Source organism: Galleria mellonella, unplaced genomic scaffold, assembly GCF_026898425.1.
Source record: "Galleria mellonella isolate WM207_F2 unplaced genomic scaffold, CSIRO_AGI_GalMel_v1 utg223, whole genome shotgun sequence".
Taxonomy (NCBI): domain Eukaryota; kingdom Metazoa; phylum Arthropoda; class Insecta; order Lepidoptera; family Pyralidae; genus Galleria; species Galleria mellonella.
In genome coordinates, this window is record NW_026442042.1 from 667,920 (window position 1) to 685,452 (window position 17,533).

The 17,533-nt window shown below is 32.2% G+C and overlaps 1 protein-coding gene across 9 annotated transcripts in view; it reads left to right on the plus strand.

Annotated features, from left to right (window-relative positions):
• Positions 1-17,533, plus strand: part of LOC113517611 (RNA binding protein fox-1 homolog 3) — a 68,777-nt gene that overhangs the window by 20,536 nt on the left and 30,708 nt on the right. For 8 of the 9 annotated variants that reach the window (XM_031912436.2, XM_031912437.2, XM_031912432.2 and 5 more), the window contains exon 2: positions 5,178-5,222. The exons of the other annotated variant lie outside the window; for it this stretch is intronic. In XM_031912436.2, the coding sequence (XP_031768296.1) occupies positions 5,178-5,222 (45 nt within the window). The remainder of the gene's footprint in view (positions 1-5,177; positions 5,223-17,533) is intronic. 9 annotated transcript variants of the gene reach the window in all.

The window sequence follows — 17,533 nt, forward strand, 5'->3', positions numbered from 1 at the left end:
TGTTATCGTTTGATACGAAGGAATGTGTGTTCTGTCTGTATCTTTGGTCTTTCGCACCTAATTAGGGATATGATAATAGGGTTAATTAAACACTTACTATTAACTCGTCTATCAATCATTGTAATGACAATGCCGTTATTAATTTATAGGTTTTCGATATGCCATATCAGTATTGTCTGATATTGAAAAATAGCACATTGTTTACAAGAACGGAGTAGTAATATTGATCTTAAAAATAACATAGAGGATAAAATGAAAAAATGAAATAACGGCGACGAAAAATTCTAATTAAAAAAAAATGCTGACTACTTACAGGCCCTAATGAGGTGGCTTTTTAAGGGTGAAGATGGAATGGTAACCCCTCCTGCGTTTTCGGTATACGCTGATGAGGCACCACTAAGCGATGCTAGATGAGGTTACAATCACATCAGTTGGCCTATCCTGATGAATTCATCGGGAATTAATCAGGATAGTTTTCAAGGGATACCGCGTGAAGGTCAACCTGATAGAGTATATTGATAGCAATGGGACTTCTAGACCCCATTACTAACAATCTTCCCCCCTAATAAAGTGGTTAGAGACATTTGTCACGATTTGTCCAATATTATTTTCACGAATAGTAAATTCTTTTAATCACTTTCTCATTAATACGTAATACTAATAATTCTGATTAGATGTAGGAATATTTTCTAAATCTTGTTTAAAAAATGTGTCATGCATAATTGTGATATAAATAAACATCTATCGGTCAACTGTCAGTTAGCGCGTTGTTTGGTCATGCCTACATACTGGACACATTCATTAATGGTAACTTCTGTGTCATCGAGGAAAATCACTTACAAGATATTCTCGTATACGTGAAAATACAATGTTTGGTTTTTGTGTAATATTAAACACATTATATATAAAACAAATATATGTTACTTACATTATATTTTTGGAATTAATAGAATATGAACTTTTTTTATTGATCCTTTAGATCAGAAGCAAGGTGTGATGATGAGATTCATAATAAATCATTTTAATTCACTATTTCTATTTGGAAATCCATTATATCATATTAGAATATTAAAAACATCAAAGAATTCAATGATTTTGGACTAATTATCTCCATTGAAGGAACGATCTTTAATATTCAGAGATGATAGACATGGCGGCTCATGCATGATCGTCCCTTTGATAAAGGATACACCTGTGTTAAGCATTGGATCATGAATGGCTTAAATTATGGTAAAATGATAATTATGAATAATCAGTGCAAAAAGCATTGATGTCGTAATATTGAAAAATGTGTATATTATCTGATATTGTAGCTACTAAATTGGGGAAACAATTATAAGCTATTATTAGATACAGTGATTACATACGTATGTGTAATACAATGTTTTATTTTGTGATTTTCATAAGTATATTTTATGTCTCTTCTTTTTTTATTTATAATAGTACCTCGACTGCAAATTTCATGTTTCTAGGCTCTGAAGTTTCTGCTTTGAACTGGACTATATTAGTTTGTCCTCTATTTTCTACTCAACTTTATACAATAGAGGAGTTGAGATGCATTTCAAGTTTCGGTACACGGATCTTAATAAAATATGCACCAGGTCTTAATTTGCCTTAATATCCAGTGGGTTGTAAAATTTCGTTGAAATCCACTAAGCTTTTATGTCGTGATGATGTAATCAATAGACAGACAATTCTAGAAATGGTTGATTTCTGTTGCATTGTTTTTTTTTTATTGATTTGTTAAAATCGTAATAATATATAATTTAATAATAATCTAGGTTAAATAAGTGTAGCTAATATGGATTTCCTGCTTACGTAAAAAATTTATAGTTTGATGGAAAATATATTCTGATCGACAAATTATTACAACACTATGCTTCCTAAATAATATTTAATATTACTGATGAAAGAACATGTGCCATAACGAATACTTACGGCGAAGGATCTATGATTCTGGTACTTCTGGTATTTGAAGGCGAACAAGTATATAATAGTTGTATGTAGAATTTACAACGCCTGCGCCTGCGTTGGCCGTGGTTTAACTCTCGCTGAGTACGAAACGGCTAATGTGCGTGCAATGGGGCAGGTAATGGAAAGTTGCCGCCATTACAGTTGCACATGTACGTTAATCATAGTATATCATATGTCTCAAAACAAGTTCGGATACTTTCACCTAATTGTATAATATATCCTAACTCGAATATATTATTCATAAAGAATTATCGTAAAAACTAATTGTTATATATGCATTTATCTAGAAAGTTTCGATGGTAAGAGCCAATATGTTTTATTATTTTAACGATACATATGATTGATTACATAACACTAGATACTTGTAATATGTTGCACAATGTTTCTTGTTTATTAACTGTCTTTGAACATTGAATCAACGTAAGCATTGGCGCTGGTTATTTTGATATTACATTTATGATTAATATATTATTGTGTAACTAACTTTTCGCACGCTACTTCTTACCCTTGGGTGTCAGAAGTAGGGCAACCAATGAAACATTCCACATCTAGATTTTCATAGAACTGTGAAAACCGAATCCAATTTGATGTAGTAGTTTTTGTGTAATGCCGGAAAAACATACAAACAAAATTTCAAAAAATAATGTTCAGGATTTTATTGCCCTTACTAAGACCCCGCATAGCAATTTTTCTTAAATAGCTCTTATAAATCAACATAATTTAGTTACAATGTTATTACATTATTTAACTAACAACGCGCCCCGGCTCTGCACGGTTTTTTTTTACTATAATGTGCATTATATTGTGCAATACATTAAATCTTCTTTTTGAATCACTGTCTATTGATGAAAATCGCATTAAAATCAATTGAGTAGTTTAAAAGATCTAAGCATAGAAACGACGGAAAGCAAATTCGTTTTGTACTATGTGGGGATAATTAATAGTATCATTATCTGTGATTCATTGATTAATTATGAATGCATGTCTTTATATAATTCTTATTATATAAAAGCATGCACTCAAGTTCAGCGTAGATAGGCACTTCTACTCGAAGTACATACTTTGAATTGGGCGCAATATGCTTTTCTGAAATTTGTTTGTATTCATGAGAATTGCGCATCGTTCTTGTTACACTAATTAAATTCCTATGCTGTGTACAAGTTTTCTCATACTCAGAAAACATTGACAATACTATCATCATGTTGTTTTTTTTAATGGATGATAATGGAATGGTAATCGTCCTGCACCAACGGTATATGCGGCGGCGGCGGCACCAGGAAGGATGATAGATAAGAATGAAAATTCAGTTCATTTAGTCCGAAAACCAGGTGTATTCATTACGAGTTTCCCAGGCGGACCGCGGGGAGCTTGACCTGACAATATATATTGTTAGCCATGGAGCTTATAATCCGCATCACTAACAAACCCTTCTCAACCATGCTGGTTAGACGGCTTGATATAAAGTGGTATTCCCTTCTCTTGCACTCATGTTTTCCACTACTCGCTTACGAGATCTTGGGAATAAAGTGGTGAAATTTTGTATATTTAAACCGACACTATAAGGACATAATATTACATCCAAAGACTAATACATTAAACATAATACCTAATTGAGTTACCCAAATTTTTGTTGCTTTAACTCTGTTGTAACTTATTGACATCTCGCTACATATCTAACTACCCACACAGTAGCTAATCAGCGCCCTTCTAAATTTATTTATAAGTTATACTTTGTTTCGATAGAACGTAATGAAAAGGTAACTAAGTTTTGTTGAAATTATCTCAGAAACACTCTCTAACAAATCGAAACACTTAATCAGTTAGTCTATTTTTTATTTTATTGTACAGTCTTGTGGTCGGGTCAATTACTCATTTGTTTACATTTTGGTTAAGTTTATTATAACAGATTATAGAAACCATGATTGAATTTAAAGGCGGATTGAGTAACATGTGAGCAACAAGTGAAACTGATCGCTTAGAAAGGGAATTTTAAAAATCTATGTATTATAGACAAATAAAATAATACCTACGATTTGCCACGGAATTAAATCAGCTGATATATAAAGGTTTTATAAGATTCTGTCAAGTTTCTTGCTAATTCTTCTCGAATTAGAACTCAAACGTTCTTAGAAAGACTAATAATTATTGTAGCCAAGCAAAAACACTGCGAACGCTTTAAAAACATTCTTCCCTCTGCCGGATAAAAAAAATACAACTGAACGCACGAACAATAGTTGAGCAGTTTCACAATAGTACTACTGGCTGGGTTTCAATCGCGGTTTGATTTAAATGTATTTGGATTCAGGTGAATAAGGCTACTTCTCCCGGTCCCGAGCGGGCGCATGAAAAATATTTGGGCGGGCGCCAACTATTGCTCGATTCGCGGGCGTCGCGTCGTAAGAACTGCGTCCCGACGCTCGATTGACCGACACATACATATGCAATACCGACGTGAGCCGCCACATCACTGAAGTGCATCGTTTATCGGTTAACGCGCGCCTGTCCGATACTGCTCAAATTATAATGGATATTGCTGAAACTCATTTGACTTGATTAGAGGCATCGATGGTGGAACTTATATCTGCTTACATTGCTCTAGCACTTTTAAAATTAATCATTTACGATTAACAATTTAATTTAATAATAGGCAGAGATTATATAAAAAGCAACGAAATAACGAAAAAGTTCCGCTTTTGCAGCATTATAAGTAATTACCTATACCCACACTGTAAAAATTCTTTAGCCAATAATTTAATTAATAAATTTGATTAAACTTCTTCTCTACTACTCTACTAAAACCTATTAATTTAAGAACAATAATTTCTTATTTTAAGTTAATGGAACAGTTTTTAAAAGTACATACTATTTTAAAGGAACGTAATTTATAAATAATATCTTATTTTCAAATCTACATCAAAAAAGGAAAAGGTTCTCAATTATGTTGTATTTTTATTTATGCTTGTTACCTTATTATTTCGTCATTTAAACTGATTTATATTTTTTTTATCTGAAAGGACATGATCATCCAGATTGATTCCACAGAAATTTTCAAAATCCGTTCAATGGTTTAGTTTTTAAATCATTTGAAGTCTGTGTTTTCTGTTACAACAAAATCCTAAATTATTTGTGGATTTTATGTGAACTTAAATTATGTCTTAAACCAACAAACACATTAAGAATTTATAATCTTCTCTTCATTACAGGTGAGTAACGGCAATGTCATCGATACAGGAACACCTACCCTACTGGTATTTACCATTTATTATCTTAGCACTTGCATATGATAGCATGTCTTACTATAATTATAGAAATAATTAGCAATCATTGTTTACTACAGTCACACATTTATGCCTGCAATTCTTGTCACGTACTTGCAATATATTTTATGTAAAGATGCCTGCTCTTGTGCTACAACTTCGTATTGTGTCTTTGAATATGTGGTAACTACAATTTAAATGTCATATCAATAAAAATAAATCAAATATCTCGCTTATCTACCATGGGTTATTCTTACCCGTTAATTTCATCAAACCTCCACTCTTACATTATTTTCATCTTGGCATGGCATTGATATAGGCAAGAAGCTGGCACGTAATATTATGGAATGCTTTGATCGAAATGTAGGTTGTGTAGCTGGTAAATCATTTAATTTTATAGTTTTGGACCTCATTTGTCACGTTTCCAATGTCATTCCACTGCATACCGTATCTACACGAAGTTATTCTCTGGAATTGAGTTATTTTCATTTCAAAATGCTCTTAGAGCCGCGTCCCAAGAGTTATTTTCTCGTTTTACACTTGTAGTACATATGCATCGTTAAGTTTTTCTCTGCATTTGGGCATGTTAGTTATAGTTTTGTTAATCGATACATTTAAGTATACTTAGACTTTATCTAAAATAATTAAAAAAGTAATAAAATTTTGACAATTTAAACTGCAAACCACTGACATCAGATATTTCTGTACGGCAGCCATGCCATTGACGCCCTACTAGCGCGTGCTCTGCATACATACAGTTTGTGATCAATTTATATTACGTACTCTAACTTGAACTCTGTGGGAAGTGTTCAAAGTTTAAATATATATGCCAGCAGCCTGTTCAACAGAATACATTACAAGGCCCCGCACAATCGTTGCATATTCAATCAAATCACACATTTTTATGTAACTATTAAGTAAGCAATATATTCTTAAGAGACAGTTATATTATATATTTGAATAATAAATTGACGAGAATTATTTTTTTGACACAGACAGTTAATGAAAGAATCTTGACAACAAATTGTTTTGTCAAACAAGCCATACAGGAAATTTCCTTGTATGGCATGCACAACTGGTACGTTACTTAAATGTGACCTGCAGCCTTCTCTTTATGTGCAATATATCCTAAACACCTACCATTTTTTTATATGTATTTATATAAAATTGTACTTGGTTGCATATTTATTTAATAATGCATAATATAGAGAGCAACAAATGTAAGCAAGCGAAATTAAATCGTACTTTTACCTTAGTCCTTGGGAATAGTAACTCGTTCTATATTATGAGCAATAGAGCGACTTCTTTACCATCGGTTACCCTTTTCCATCAGATAGATCGTGGGGTGGTTTCGAGTTGCGATACTAAGATAAATAAAACAGTATCTCATTATAAACTTTATCAATGGTTTTATATTAAAAACTATACAAAACAATATGAGAGTATTTAGTTTTAATAACATGTATGTTGTTTAGATTTAACAGGCAGGGACATAATCTTATATTTATACACCAATAGGTCAAATGAATAACGTGTCCTTATTTCCGTAACGATGGCTCTTCTAACAATGATAAGAAATCTAATACGTAGGGATTTGCCTTTGAAAAGGGTTCGCCAGATACTGTCTTTGTGGCGATGTCCCCACTCTCCTCATGTAGAATAAAATTATTAGATTTTACCAATTGTGCGACTTTTATTGTTGGATCTACTATACATTGTTATTTTTGAGTTTTCGTAAATATTCCAATGTTATTATTGTGAACTAATTATATAAAGCCCTATACAATTGATACCCTTACGTACAACACAATTTGAACCTTTTATAAATTTATAATTCTCGAGGAGGTAGACTGGCATGTGTGTGTGTGTGTATATATATATGTATATACCTTTCAATATACAATAATATATTGTAATACTAATAATATATGCATATATAAAATAGAATCCTTATATTTATTAAAAAAATCCCACAGGCTTTCCATAATAGATATTCTGAGTCTATTATGATCTATTCTCATTCTATCTTGGTGTTATTTCAATTCTCGTGCACTTATAATTACGCATATTAAGTTTATGTTAATGTCTTATTTATACGTATAAAAAGACTTGTCCTGACTGTCTGATCTATCAATGATTCAACACAGCCTAAACCGTTGGGATTAGAAATGTGAAGTTTTGAATATAAGTATTTTTTTTTATGACGTTCGCATTCACTATGAAAGAATTTCTGGAAATTCTCGCGGGAATGAGAAGAGACAGGGTAACGAAGTTCACCGGACAAAGCCGTAGTAAACAGTAATTTCATAACAAAACAGCCACAAAATGTTTGTACGTATTGGACAGTGTTTTTGGGTTTTCAATAATGGGGATTCCCTTTGCCTTATATCTATGATATCAGAAAATTATGGCGTGTTTTATAATAAAAGATTTTTTTTTATTTAATTACAAATTGGATAGCTCATATTTCATTATTCTATTTCTCCCACAAAATACCTACATCTGAGAGATGAAAGTTCTGTTCTAAAGCTAATTAAGATCTAATACAACTGACAGTGGCTTGATTTAGGTACTATGCGTGCATCTTGTGTTAGAGACAAACTTGTCATTCCATCCTCTCAAATGACTACATCACAGAATAACTAGGTTAAAGAGAGAATCCTACGAGAGTCGCAGAAGACGACTCTTCTACCTATCATTTTATTAACTATAATTACTTTAATATAAAAGTCTTTGGAAAATGAAAACAATAATAATATTCTGAATATTATGCACGAATAGATTTGAGGTAAACAATTGTTGATCAGTATCGGCAGCAAAGTTCAAACGGGAACGTATATCGTGTCACCTTTATATGTTGTCGTACATCGAAGTATCATTAAGACCTCGTCTGGACCAGTGCCAGAGTTAATATATTATTAGCACGACGACATCGTGCGAGTTAATCAAGCTCAAATACGATCAATATTTCCCGAATAGTAAGTAGGTGATTTCTCAGGGCCGGCATCTCTCGGCTGATCTTGCGCAGCGTCTTATACGTGTCGGTTCCATTTTCTGTCAACCAAGATTACTGCTCATTGCTGACAACCATCTACGTTCTAATGCAAAATTGAAATATATCAACTCAAAAATGACAGTTTAAATAAACACAATAATTACTTTGAAAAGTAGCGCAAGTTGTTTGAAATTAATATCGCAGAGTAAATAGTTATATTAATATGCCGGAAACCTGGAGGCTTGGCCCATGTTGATTCTGTTTTTTTCTCTTTTATATTCCCGTGCGAAATTTCCAGAGTGTCAATATCTGTTACATGAATAACCTCGGCAAAATTTAAGATTATAACTTTGTTGTAATGTAAATTATTTTTTCATACAAGCTTATTTTATAAATATTACTACGGACTTGGTATAGATATTTTCACTTTAAATAACTAGATTGACTTTAGCTGTGAATAGTTTATTGCTTACCTGCATTAAAGTAAGTGAACCGGTCTCGTGACTGTTTTCATGGAACTTGTACTCAAAGCAGCAGACTCGCTAATACCACAACATTTCCTTAGCAGTATGTAAGTAACGCGCACAATTATGCTACCTAACACACAACACTGAACCAGTGTTATTTACCACCAGATACAGATTACTTAATAATTTGCTCCAGGTAATAATAAAATTAAGCCCACTTCAAAAAACGAACTATCATAAAAAAAGTTATAATCGCTCAAACCATTTTGCTTGTAGTAGTATTCCGTAGCTGTTAATGATTTAGGGTAGGAATTTATTTTGTTTTGTTCTTTTGGAATACTCGTAGCTTGTTCGAAAAATACGTTACTTAGCTAGTTATATCTCGAGCAAGTTAACTTTTATAAGTTCTGTCTATATTACATTAGATGTTTTGTGGTGATATTATAAATAGGCATAACTTTAGAAAATGGGGTTGATTCTGAGGTGCTTATTCTCTAAACTTATTTCAAAAATTAAAATGTCAATTTGTCATGCCAACGAAATCTTTATTCTAAGGACCAAATAAACTAAAATTTTTAATAGATTTAAGAAAAATATATTATAAATTTAGTTCATGATGGTCCATAAAATAGTAATTTCGCGAATTATAAGAGTTAAGAAATAGGTTTACAAAAATGGCAACTCAGAATCAGCACTACTGTTTACCTTATTCGACATTATTTTTCATTCTCTCTTGTATGTACAGGGGAGTTGATGTTTATACTCATATGTATACAATATTGGGTATAATTGTAGTGCCTGCGTTATTGTATTCATAGTTTCTGAATAAAATCACTACAACACACCATGATATATCTTGTATTTAACCTGTAGGTATAAGAAACTATTCCTATGTCATAAACTTAATAGATTTACCAGAAGTATCTGGCAAAACAATAGTATTGAAGCGAATCTCCAAGAAGCCATATTAAAACGAAATTTAAATGGGTTTTTATTAAAGTATGAGTATTGAAATAAAATAGTTAATTAACAAGATCGGTGACCCGTTAAATAGGGTGTACCCCGGGTGCAGTTTTAAAGAGATTGGCTCGCGGTACGCCGCTGCTCGTGGCGGGGTCAGTGTTGCCAAGTGCATTTTTTATTTCTACCCAAATTTCAAATATTTCTGTACAAAATTTATAGGATTTTCTTCGCTTTTATCGAATCACAAACTCGTATCGGATATCACTAAGTTAGTTAAAAGAAAAACTCCATTCTCTATGTTCGTTTCTTCACTTCATTTCACTATCTGCATTTGTACGGGAACGGATTCAAACTCTCCAAAAATTACCTTAAACTTTTTTACACTCAATTTATTTTTCTGTAGCAATTTAGTTTTTCTAAATTTCGCGAATATTGAAATTTTTACGTAAAATTATGAAAAAATACCCAATCTGACAACGCTGGCCGGAGCTGAACAAACGTGTCTGGCCCAAGCCCTAATGGATAATACTTAATACTACTGAAGATCCAATTTTAGTTATATTACTAAACCTGTGACTGTTAACTTAATACAGACTTTAGATAGTAAATCTATTTTTATAAGTCGAGTAAGTATATCTTAAGATGATCTTTTCAATTCAATTATATTTTGTTATCGAGTGCGCTAATTTCAAAGATTTTTTAATCATTAGGTTTGGTTTTACCCTGGTTTAGTAACGAACCAAGTGGCAGTAAAGACGATGTTAAAAATATTAGCAGTAATACAAAATAAATAAATATATTACAGTCAAATGTATACTCGTAGATATTTTTGATTAGTTAGAAAATTTTACTGTGACAGATTTGATGTAACATTGTATTGGACAATAGATGCTGATTTTAATCATAGTGAATAATTATGAAACTGTCGTTATTGTTGCTATAGTTAGTCTTTAATAAAGTTAATGCCTTCCAATAAAATATAAAATGTATATAAATGGTTATTTCGAATCGAATGGAATATAATAGTGAAATGTAGATAACACTGGTTTACCTAAATGAAGCACTCGAGCCAATTGGATCATTGTAATGGAGCCGTGTATCGTATTGCGAGCGTTACTAATGTGACAAGTAGGTACGTAATGAAGCGGGGCGTCGACGCGGATATTAGCTTCTGGGTGCGGGGCGATAGTGAGTAGCTTGCATTACGCGTGGAGTCGCAGCGTCCGGATGAGAGCTATTCCAGCTCTTTACGATCGAACACTGAATGCCTGTCTATTGTGACGGTCCGCTGAAGAGTTACGCCCTAATCATAACCTCGTATGCTTTAAATCGAGAATGAGATTCACATTAGGTGCATACATGTACGTGTAAATTGTTATCGTCATTTATGTTATTTTACAGATGGACCATGGTTCAGACGTATTATGACAAAACGATTCCAACATACAGAGCGTGTCGGTTGGTTGACTACACAACAACGGTTGTTAACCCGAGTGTCGTTGATGAATAATAAAATGTTGTACTCTATCCATAGTCATTGGAACGTAATAATGTTACTCTTCATAATAGGTACACTTGTAGTGTTCAATCCTGTCCTGTATATAAAATTAGCATTTTAAAGTTTTCTTATATATTATAAAATTTTCTGTCTTTATATATGTTAAATGTATGTGACCTTTTTAAATATCAAATATCTGGGTGACGTAGTCTCGCTCGTAATTTGTACTTTCCTATCTAGATCGTTCCTCTAGATTTTCTGTCCAAGATGATATAATGTGAATAAATGCATTTTTTATGGCCCAAAATTCTCATTTACTGAAATTCATCAAAACCTTAGAACTGTGCAATATTCGACTTAATAATATACAAATATAATTATATAATTAGAAATGTTTGGTTAGGTTAATTAAAGACCTCTTCAAGTAGGGAAGGCTGACGTGCCGCCCTCTTCCTATTTATTATGCTTCATGCCCACCGTTCTAAGAATTATTTGTTCCGAAACCCTGTTTTATATTATGTACGAGTATTGAGAAAATTTTAAAAATAATAAGGTCATGTTGGTGGTATTGTTAAACGCCATGTCTGGTATAGGTAAGTAAGTAGCCTTGTACTTCTCGGGAATTAAGATTTAGAACGTTGATTAAATATTTTTATATCGAAAATTATTTTATCTAACTGAAATATTATTAATTTTATTTTACTAAAGTTAACAATCGGTGATGTTTTGTAAAGTTTGATGTTTCTCGTAGCAACATCACATAGGTATATGTAGCAACAATACACATGAGAAAGATTAATTTTTTACGTTTGAATCACCATCTTTGAAACTTCTACGTTTTCGTTTAATACTATTAAAACGAATGTATGTCTTGATTAATTTTATGCAACACAGCGTAAAAGATATGCGTCCCTGTTGCATAGGGTCCGGGATAACCCCAATAATATTCAGAGAATAAAGGGAACAATATTGATTGCCCCTATATATTAAACAGTCTTTTTGCCTGCTACTTCGTACGCGTGAATTTCAGAAGTAGCAAAATTAATGAAATATCTTCTAGATAGCATATCAAGATAAAATAAACATCCGTTTTTAAGTTAGAGCTTTAGGAATACAACTGTGAAAACCACATCCAATTTCCTGCAGTACTTTTTGCATGATACCGGAACAAATACCTATACACAACAATATATACAGACAGACAACATTTTTAAAAATTATTGTATAACCTTCTAACTCTTATTAAGATTCCTCACGTAAATTTTTTTTAATATATTCCATGTATAGACAACGTCGTTATAATTTTATTATATTTATAAGATTGCGGCTGTATATTTTGTATTTAATTTTATTACAATTTAATATCATAATTTTTATGATATTTATTCTTAAAATATCACATTCGAAATTAAAATATGTTTAAGTATATTAGTAGCATTGTTTAAATATAATATGGTAGTGAAATTATAGAATATGGGGGCATAACGCAATTGTTTTCAGGAATACATTATGAAGGTGCAATGTGCGTCACAACATAGTCAATGACGTCCATGTGCAGTTCACATCTTATATAGTCGACGATTTATCACTTCATCAGATGGGCATTTAACTTGTTTGTCATTCTAAGTGTCACAAAAAATACGGGTTTAATGGCAAAGCAAAATATTGACCCACGCTTGCAATAAAGGGGTCGAACCATTTGTTTGTTAACTATAAACAGAAATCCAAAGATTTCCTAAGGTATTAATGATCAAAGAAAGTCGTCCCATTTTACGGTATCGGAAACGCAAGCAACGCTGCGCGAGGGTGGGTACTGGGTGCCCGAGCGCTGAGGCCGCGCGCTTCGCTAAGCACTGTAAATAGTGCCTTGGTCACGTAGCGGCGCTGCAAACTGTTGAATATTAATATTCGAAATATAATTCACTAAAAGAAATCCCGCTGAAACGGAGCTCTATCCGTGCCTGAGTAGGCGAATTTCAGTCCCATTGCAAATCCCTTACAGGCCAACGCAGTGTCAACAGTTGTTGAATGAAATGAAAATAACAGTCTCGTTTTCAAGTACTCCAAGTATGGATTGGATCTGCGAAGTGTGTATTGTGTTTTATCTTTTAGTTATTTTGTAGATAAGTTGTACTTACTACACCTATGAGAGTAACACTCAAATGCATTTTCATATTCTCTGAAAGTATTTCATTGGGTGAATAATTACTTTTAGTTATTAAGAAAAACTAACGATATATACAAGATTATTTAAAATTTAAATAAATATAAACTAATATTTCTGCAGACTAACATTGAACTGGAGATACGGAATAAAAAAAGAACCTTTTAAAATTAAAAGGGAATATAATTTAAATTTTGTAAAAGGCCTGTAATTTTATACTAATCACAATGTTGGGCAAGAAACATGGTGGATGAAAAACGTCTGCTCTGCGTTTAGTGTACATAAGAATATTGATATAACGAGATAGTTAAGGAATGAGCACATAAAAAAAAAATTACGTTATTTTCAGAAAGCCAGAAAGTAACGCAAGCAACTGACACATATGATTATTTCTGAGTATACATTTGTTCTAAACTACTGAATGAGAATGGTAAACAACATAATTAGTTTTTAGCAGCCCTATACCGCTTGCTGAAAATGATTCAAATCCGTTCAGTTTATTAGCTTATAGTAACAGACCAAATTAATGACAAACCATTTTATATTAGACTAGCGGCCCGTCCCGGCTTCGCACGGGTGGACATTTTTACATTTTGAAAGTGGTTATTGTGACATAACGATAATAGTTGGGCATATAGTATCGAAGAAGATTTTATAGCATTTTTTTACACCTTGAGTTACGTTACTAAAGTTTTAGTAAGGATCCCTAATATTTTCTAGCAATAAACATAGCCTATGTTGCTCAGGGTGAATGCGAAAGAATTTTTGAAATTGGCAAAGTAGTTTTTGGGTGTATTCATTACAAACATTCATACACACAAAAATATAAATCTTTCCTCTTTATAATATTATTATAAAGAGATAGACACCTATACAGCGAGGGCGTCTAAATGTTTCTAATAACATCTACAACGCGTTACGTAAAAGATAACATACGATTTTCATAAAGATAATACTTAATTCTCTTGTATATATATATGTAGCACAAGCCATTGTAGATATTTCTTGCTGCCAGTTCCGACGTTTCCCCCAATGTCTATAGCTAATTGTGACAATTGTCCCATTGTGCACGTTTTATTAACTGCTCTATAAACTTGTCTTAGAATCGATGATACCGGTCGCTTAATGTACTATACTAGCTTATGTCCACCACATTGTCTTTTAGTGCGAGAATAAATTCCAGTGTTATTATATGCTTTCATTCAGATCCGTATCTCATTTTGATCAGTTTCATTCAGCTATCTACAAAATTAACATACAAATATCTTAACAAACTTTAACATTCAATAAGAAATCTTCAAATGTTGAATAAGTTAAAAAAATACTAATGTAACATTTGAAATGCGAATGTGAAGATTATGAAAATGTTCTCACTAATTTGATCCATCTGATATGTGCTGAACAATAATTGAACTTTGTCTTAATATATATAAATTTATCGATATCCGTATTGTTATCTATTATGATAGATACCTTTACCTTCATGCCCCACCCGTTACTGGGTAAGCAAATAGAACTGAATATCAATAGTCTATCTGTTATCTCTCTTCTTCGAAGGGGTGGGTGATATATATTGTAGTTACAATATCGATATATAATGTATATTGAGCCAACCGATATTGAATATATATTCAATATCGGTTATGCAATATTTAATATCGAAATTAAACCGATCGAAATAAATATAAATATATGACTGGTAAGGATGACATTGAAATTATTGATGAACTTTTTTGCTCTATCAATATATATATATATATATATATATATATATATATATATATATATATATATATATATATATATATATATATATATATATATATATATATATATATATATATATATATAAGTACGATATATATTAACGGTACCGATATTATTAATCATTGCCTCTACTTGGTTACTTTCCTTCTTATAATCTGTTTTATTTGGAACCAATTTATATTGTAATTTATCTGTTTTTTGTTTTTTAAGAGAGTAATACTTTTCGTTCATTTAATTCATCATCACTCGCTGAAATTCGCTGAATTTCATGATACTCTGAAATTCACTCTAACCTCAAATTGCTAAAAGTTTTCGAGGAAATACATAGAATGCTACAGGAACAACGATAAGGACCGCTTTATTTCTGATTCTAATCCTGTTGCAAAAATGCTATTACAGACATGCAAGTGCAGAAGACTTATGAAGGTCGATATCTTCCCCACATAAAAAATATTAATAAACAGAAAAAAAAAAATTAGGCAATGGCCCTTTTGATAAAATATGCCATAAATATTTATTACAACTGCAATTCTACGTTTAAAAAATAATCAACGTTTTTTATTATCCCCTGACACGTACTTGGTACCACTTAAATGTTGTTATATATTCTGTCTAGGTGTAGTTGGCTGATTGTGATGTGTCCGCTTGATAGGCCATAAGTTTTATTATCGTGCCTTAACAGGGACTGTGTTTGTGTTTACAAGATTCAGCATCTGTTCAGTGGCGAGGGTAAGGGCGCGGGGGCGCTGGGTGTGATCTCGAGTGAGGGGTGGTCTGCATCCTCCCACACGCTCCGTCGGAGTCCCGTGTCATTAATCTATATGTTTAAGGGCAGGACCGACTATTTATATAACATCCTGAATGATATTACACGTATTTTTCCATTATTTACTTGTTATTGTTAATACACGTGTAATGGTATGTCGTTATTAAACCCTTGTTTTTTTTTTTAATACTTACGTTAGTGCCAACTATTTTATTTACCCATTAGTCACATTGTAACGATGATATAATATTTTATATTCATATTGCATTTAATATTTCATCTTTAATGTTTCAGATCTACACTTATCTATAAAGTAAAATGTTACATGTCCTTTCTCAGTATATTGGGATATTTTTTTTTTTTATTTTATTGATACATCTGAAATGTGCATTACATTTAAATTACAAAGTAATATTTTTACAACAAACATGGTCCCTACTTTCATTATAGTCGATGACGCGTCTAGTTCTTTCCCCATCAGTCCGACTTAGCTGACCACGCCTCGAAACCACACCTAAAATCATTGTACCATACTAGGTACCATCCACACGTAGTCGCCTTAAAAGGTCATTTGTATGTACCCAATCGCCATTTATAGTTAATAAAAACGACTTTAAATGGTGATTAGATATATACAACCTAGTATGAAAGTAGATACCTTTTGAATCAGGTAGAATCATTTTACGGAATTGAGTATTACTGTTGAATTGAATATTCCCTAATCGGATTATATCCTTATATTATTATATAGGATATGGCAGTGAAATTACAAGGCACAGAGGCATAAAACCTTAGTCCTCAGGAATGGGAACGCATGGGAGGTATCATGGAAGAAACAATATACTCTGATGTCTGATATAGCTCATGTCTATAGGTTACCGAGACGGTTACCACTTTCCATCAGGTGGACCGTCAGCTTGTTTGTCATTCTAAATTGCATAAAAAAATGACTCAGGTCGTAAACAAATGATAATTGACAAAAACGCTGAAAATAATAATTACGGATTGCACGTAACTGACAGGCTTGTAAATTGGACTACTTGAACAAAATTTATCAAAACTGTCCAATCAAGTGACATCTCATAATTTACGTCATAATTTCAATTAAACAATGCCATAGACCTATGAAAATGCTATAACGTGAAATCGATCTCATATTATATCGGCATTTGTTAATTAATAAATCAATTCATTAGATGATAATACAAAAATATAAGTTGTAGAATATTTATATACTTATGTAAACCGTCAATAGTTTTAGTGGACCTAAAAGTATGTATATGTGTTTCCCAGTCACTTATTTATCTACTATTAATACCCTGATAACTAATTACATTATAATTACATTACCATAAACATTAACTTTTCATAATCCTTACTGATATTAAAAATGTGAAAGTAAGTTTGTTTGTTATCTTATAGCGCCTTTACGCCTCAACCAATCACTATGGAATTTGGTATACACGCACTATATAGGATGGAGAAGGATATAGGCTATAGGCTTTTTATCCCGATCAGTAAACGTATCTCGATCACATGGACGAAATCGCGGGTAACAACCAGTAATATAGTAAATGCTAATGTCAAATCTTTGTTTAAATCCACGAAGTTTGTATGTATTTATAATACAAATAATAATTTTATAACGTGACTATCCAAAGGTGAATGTCCAACGTGAAAAT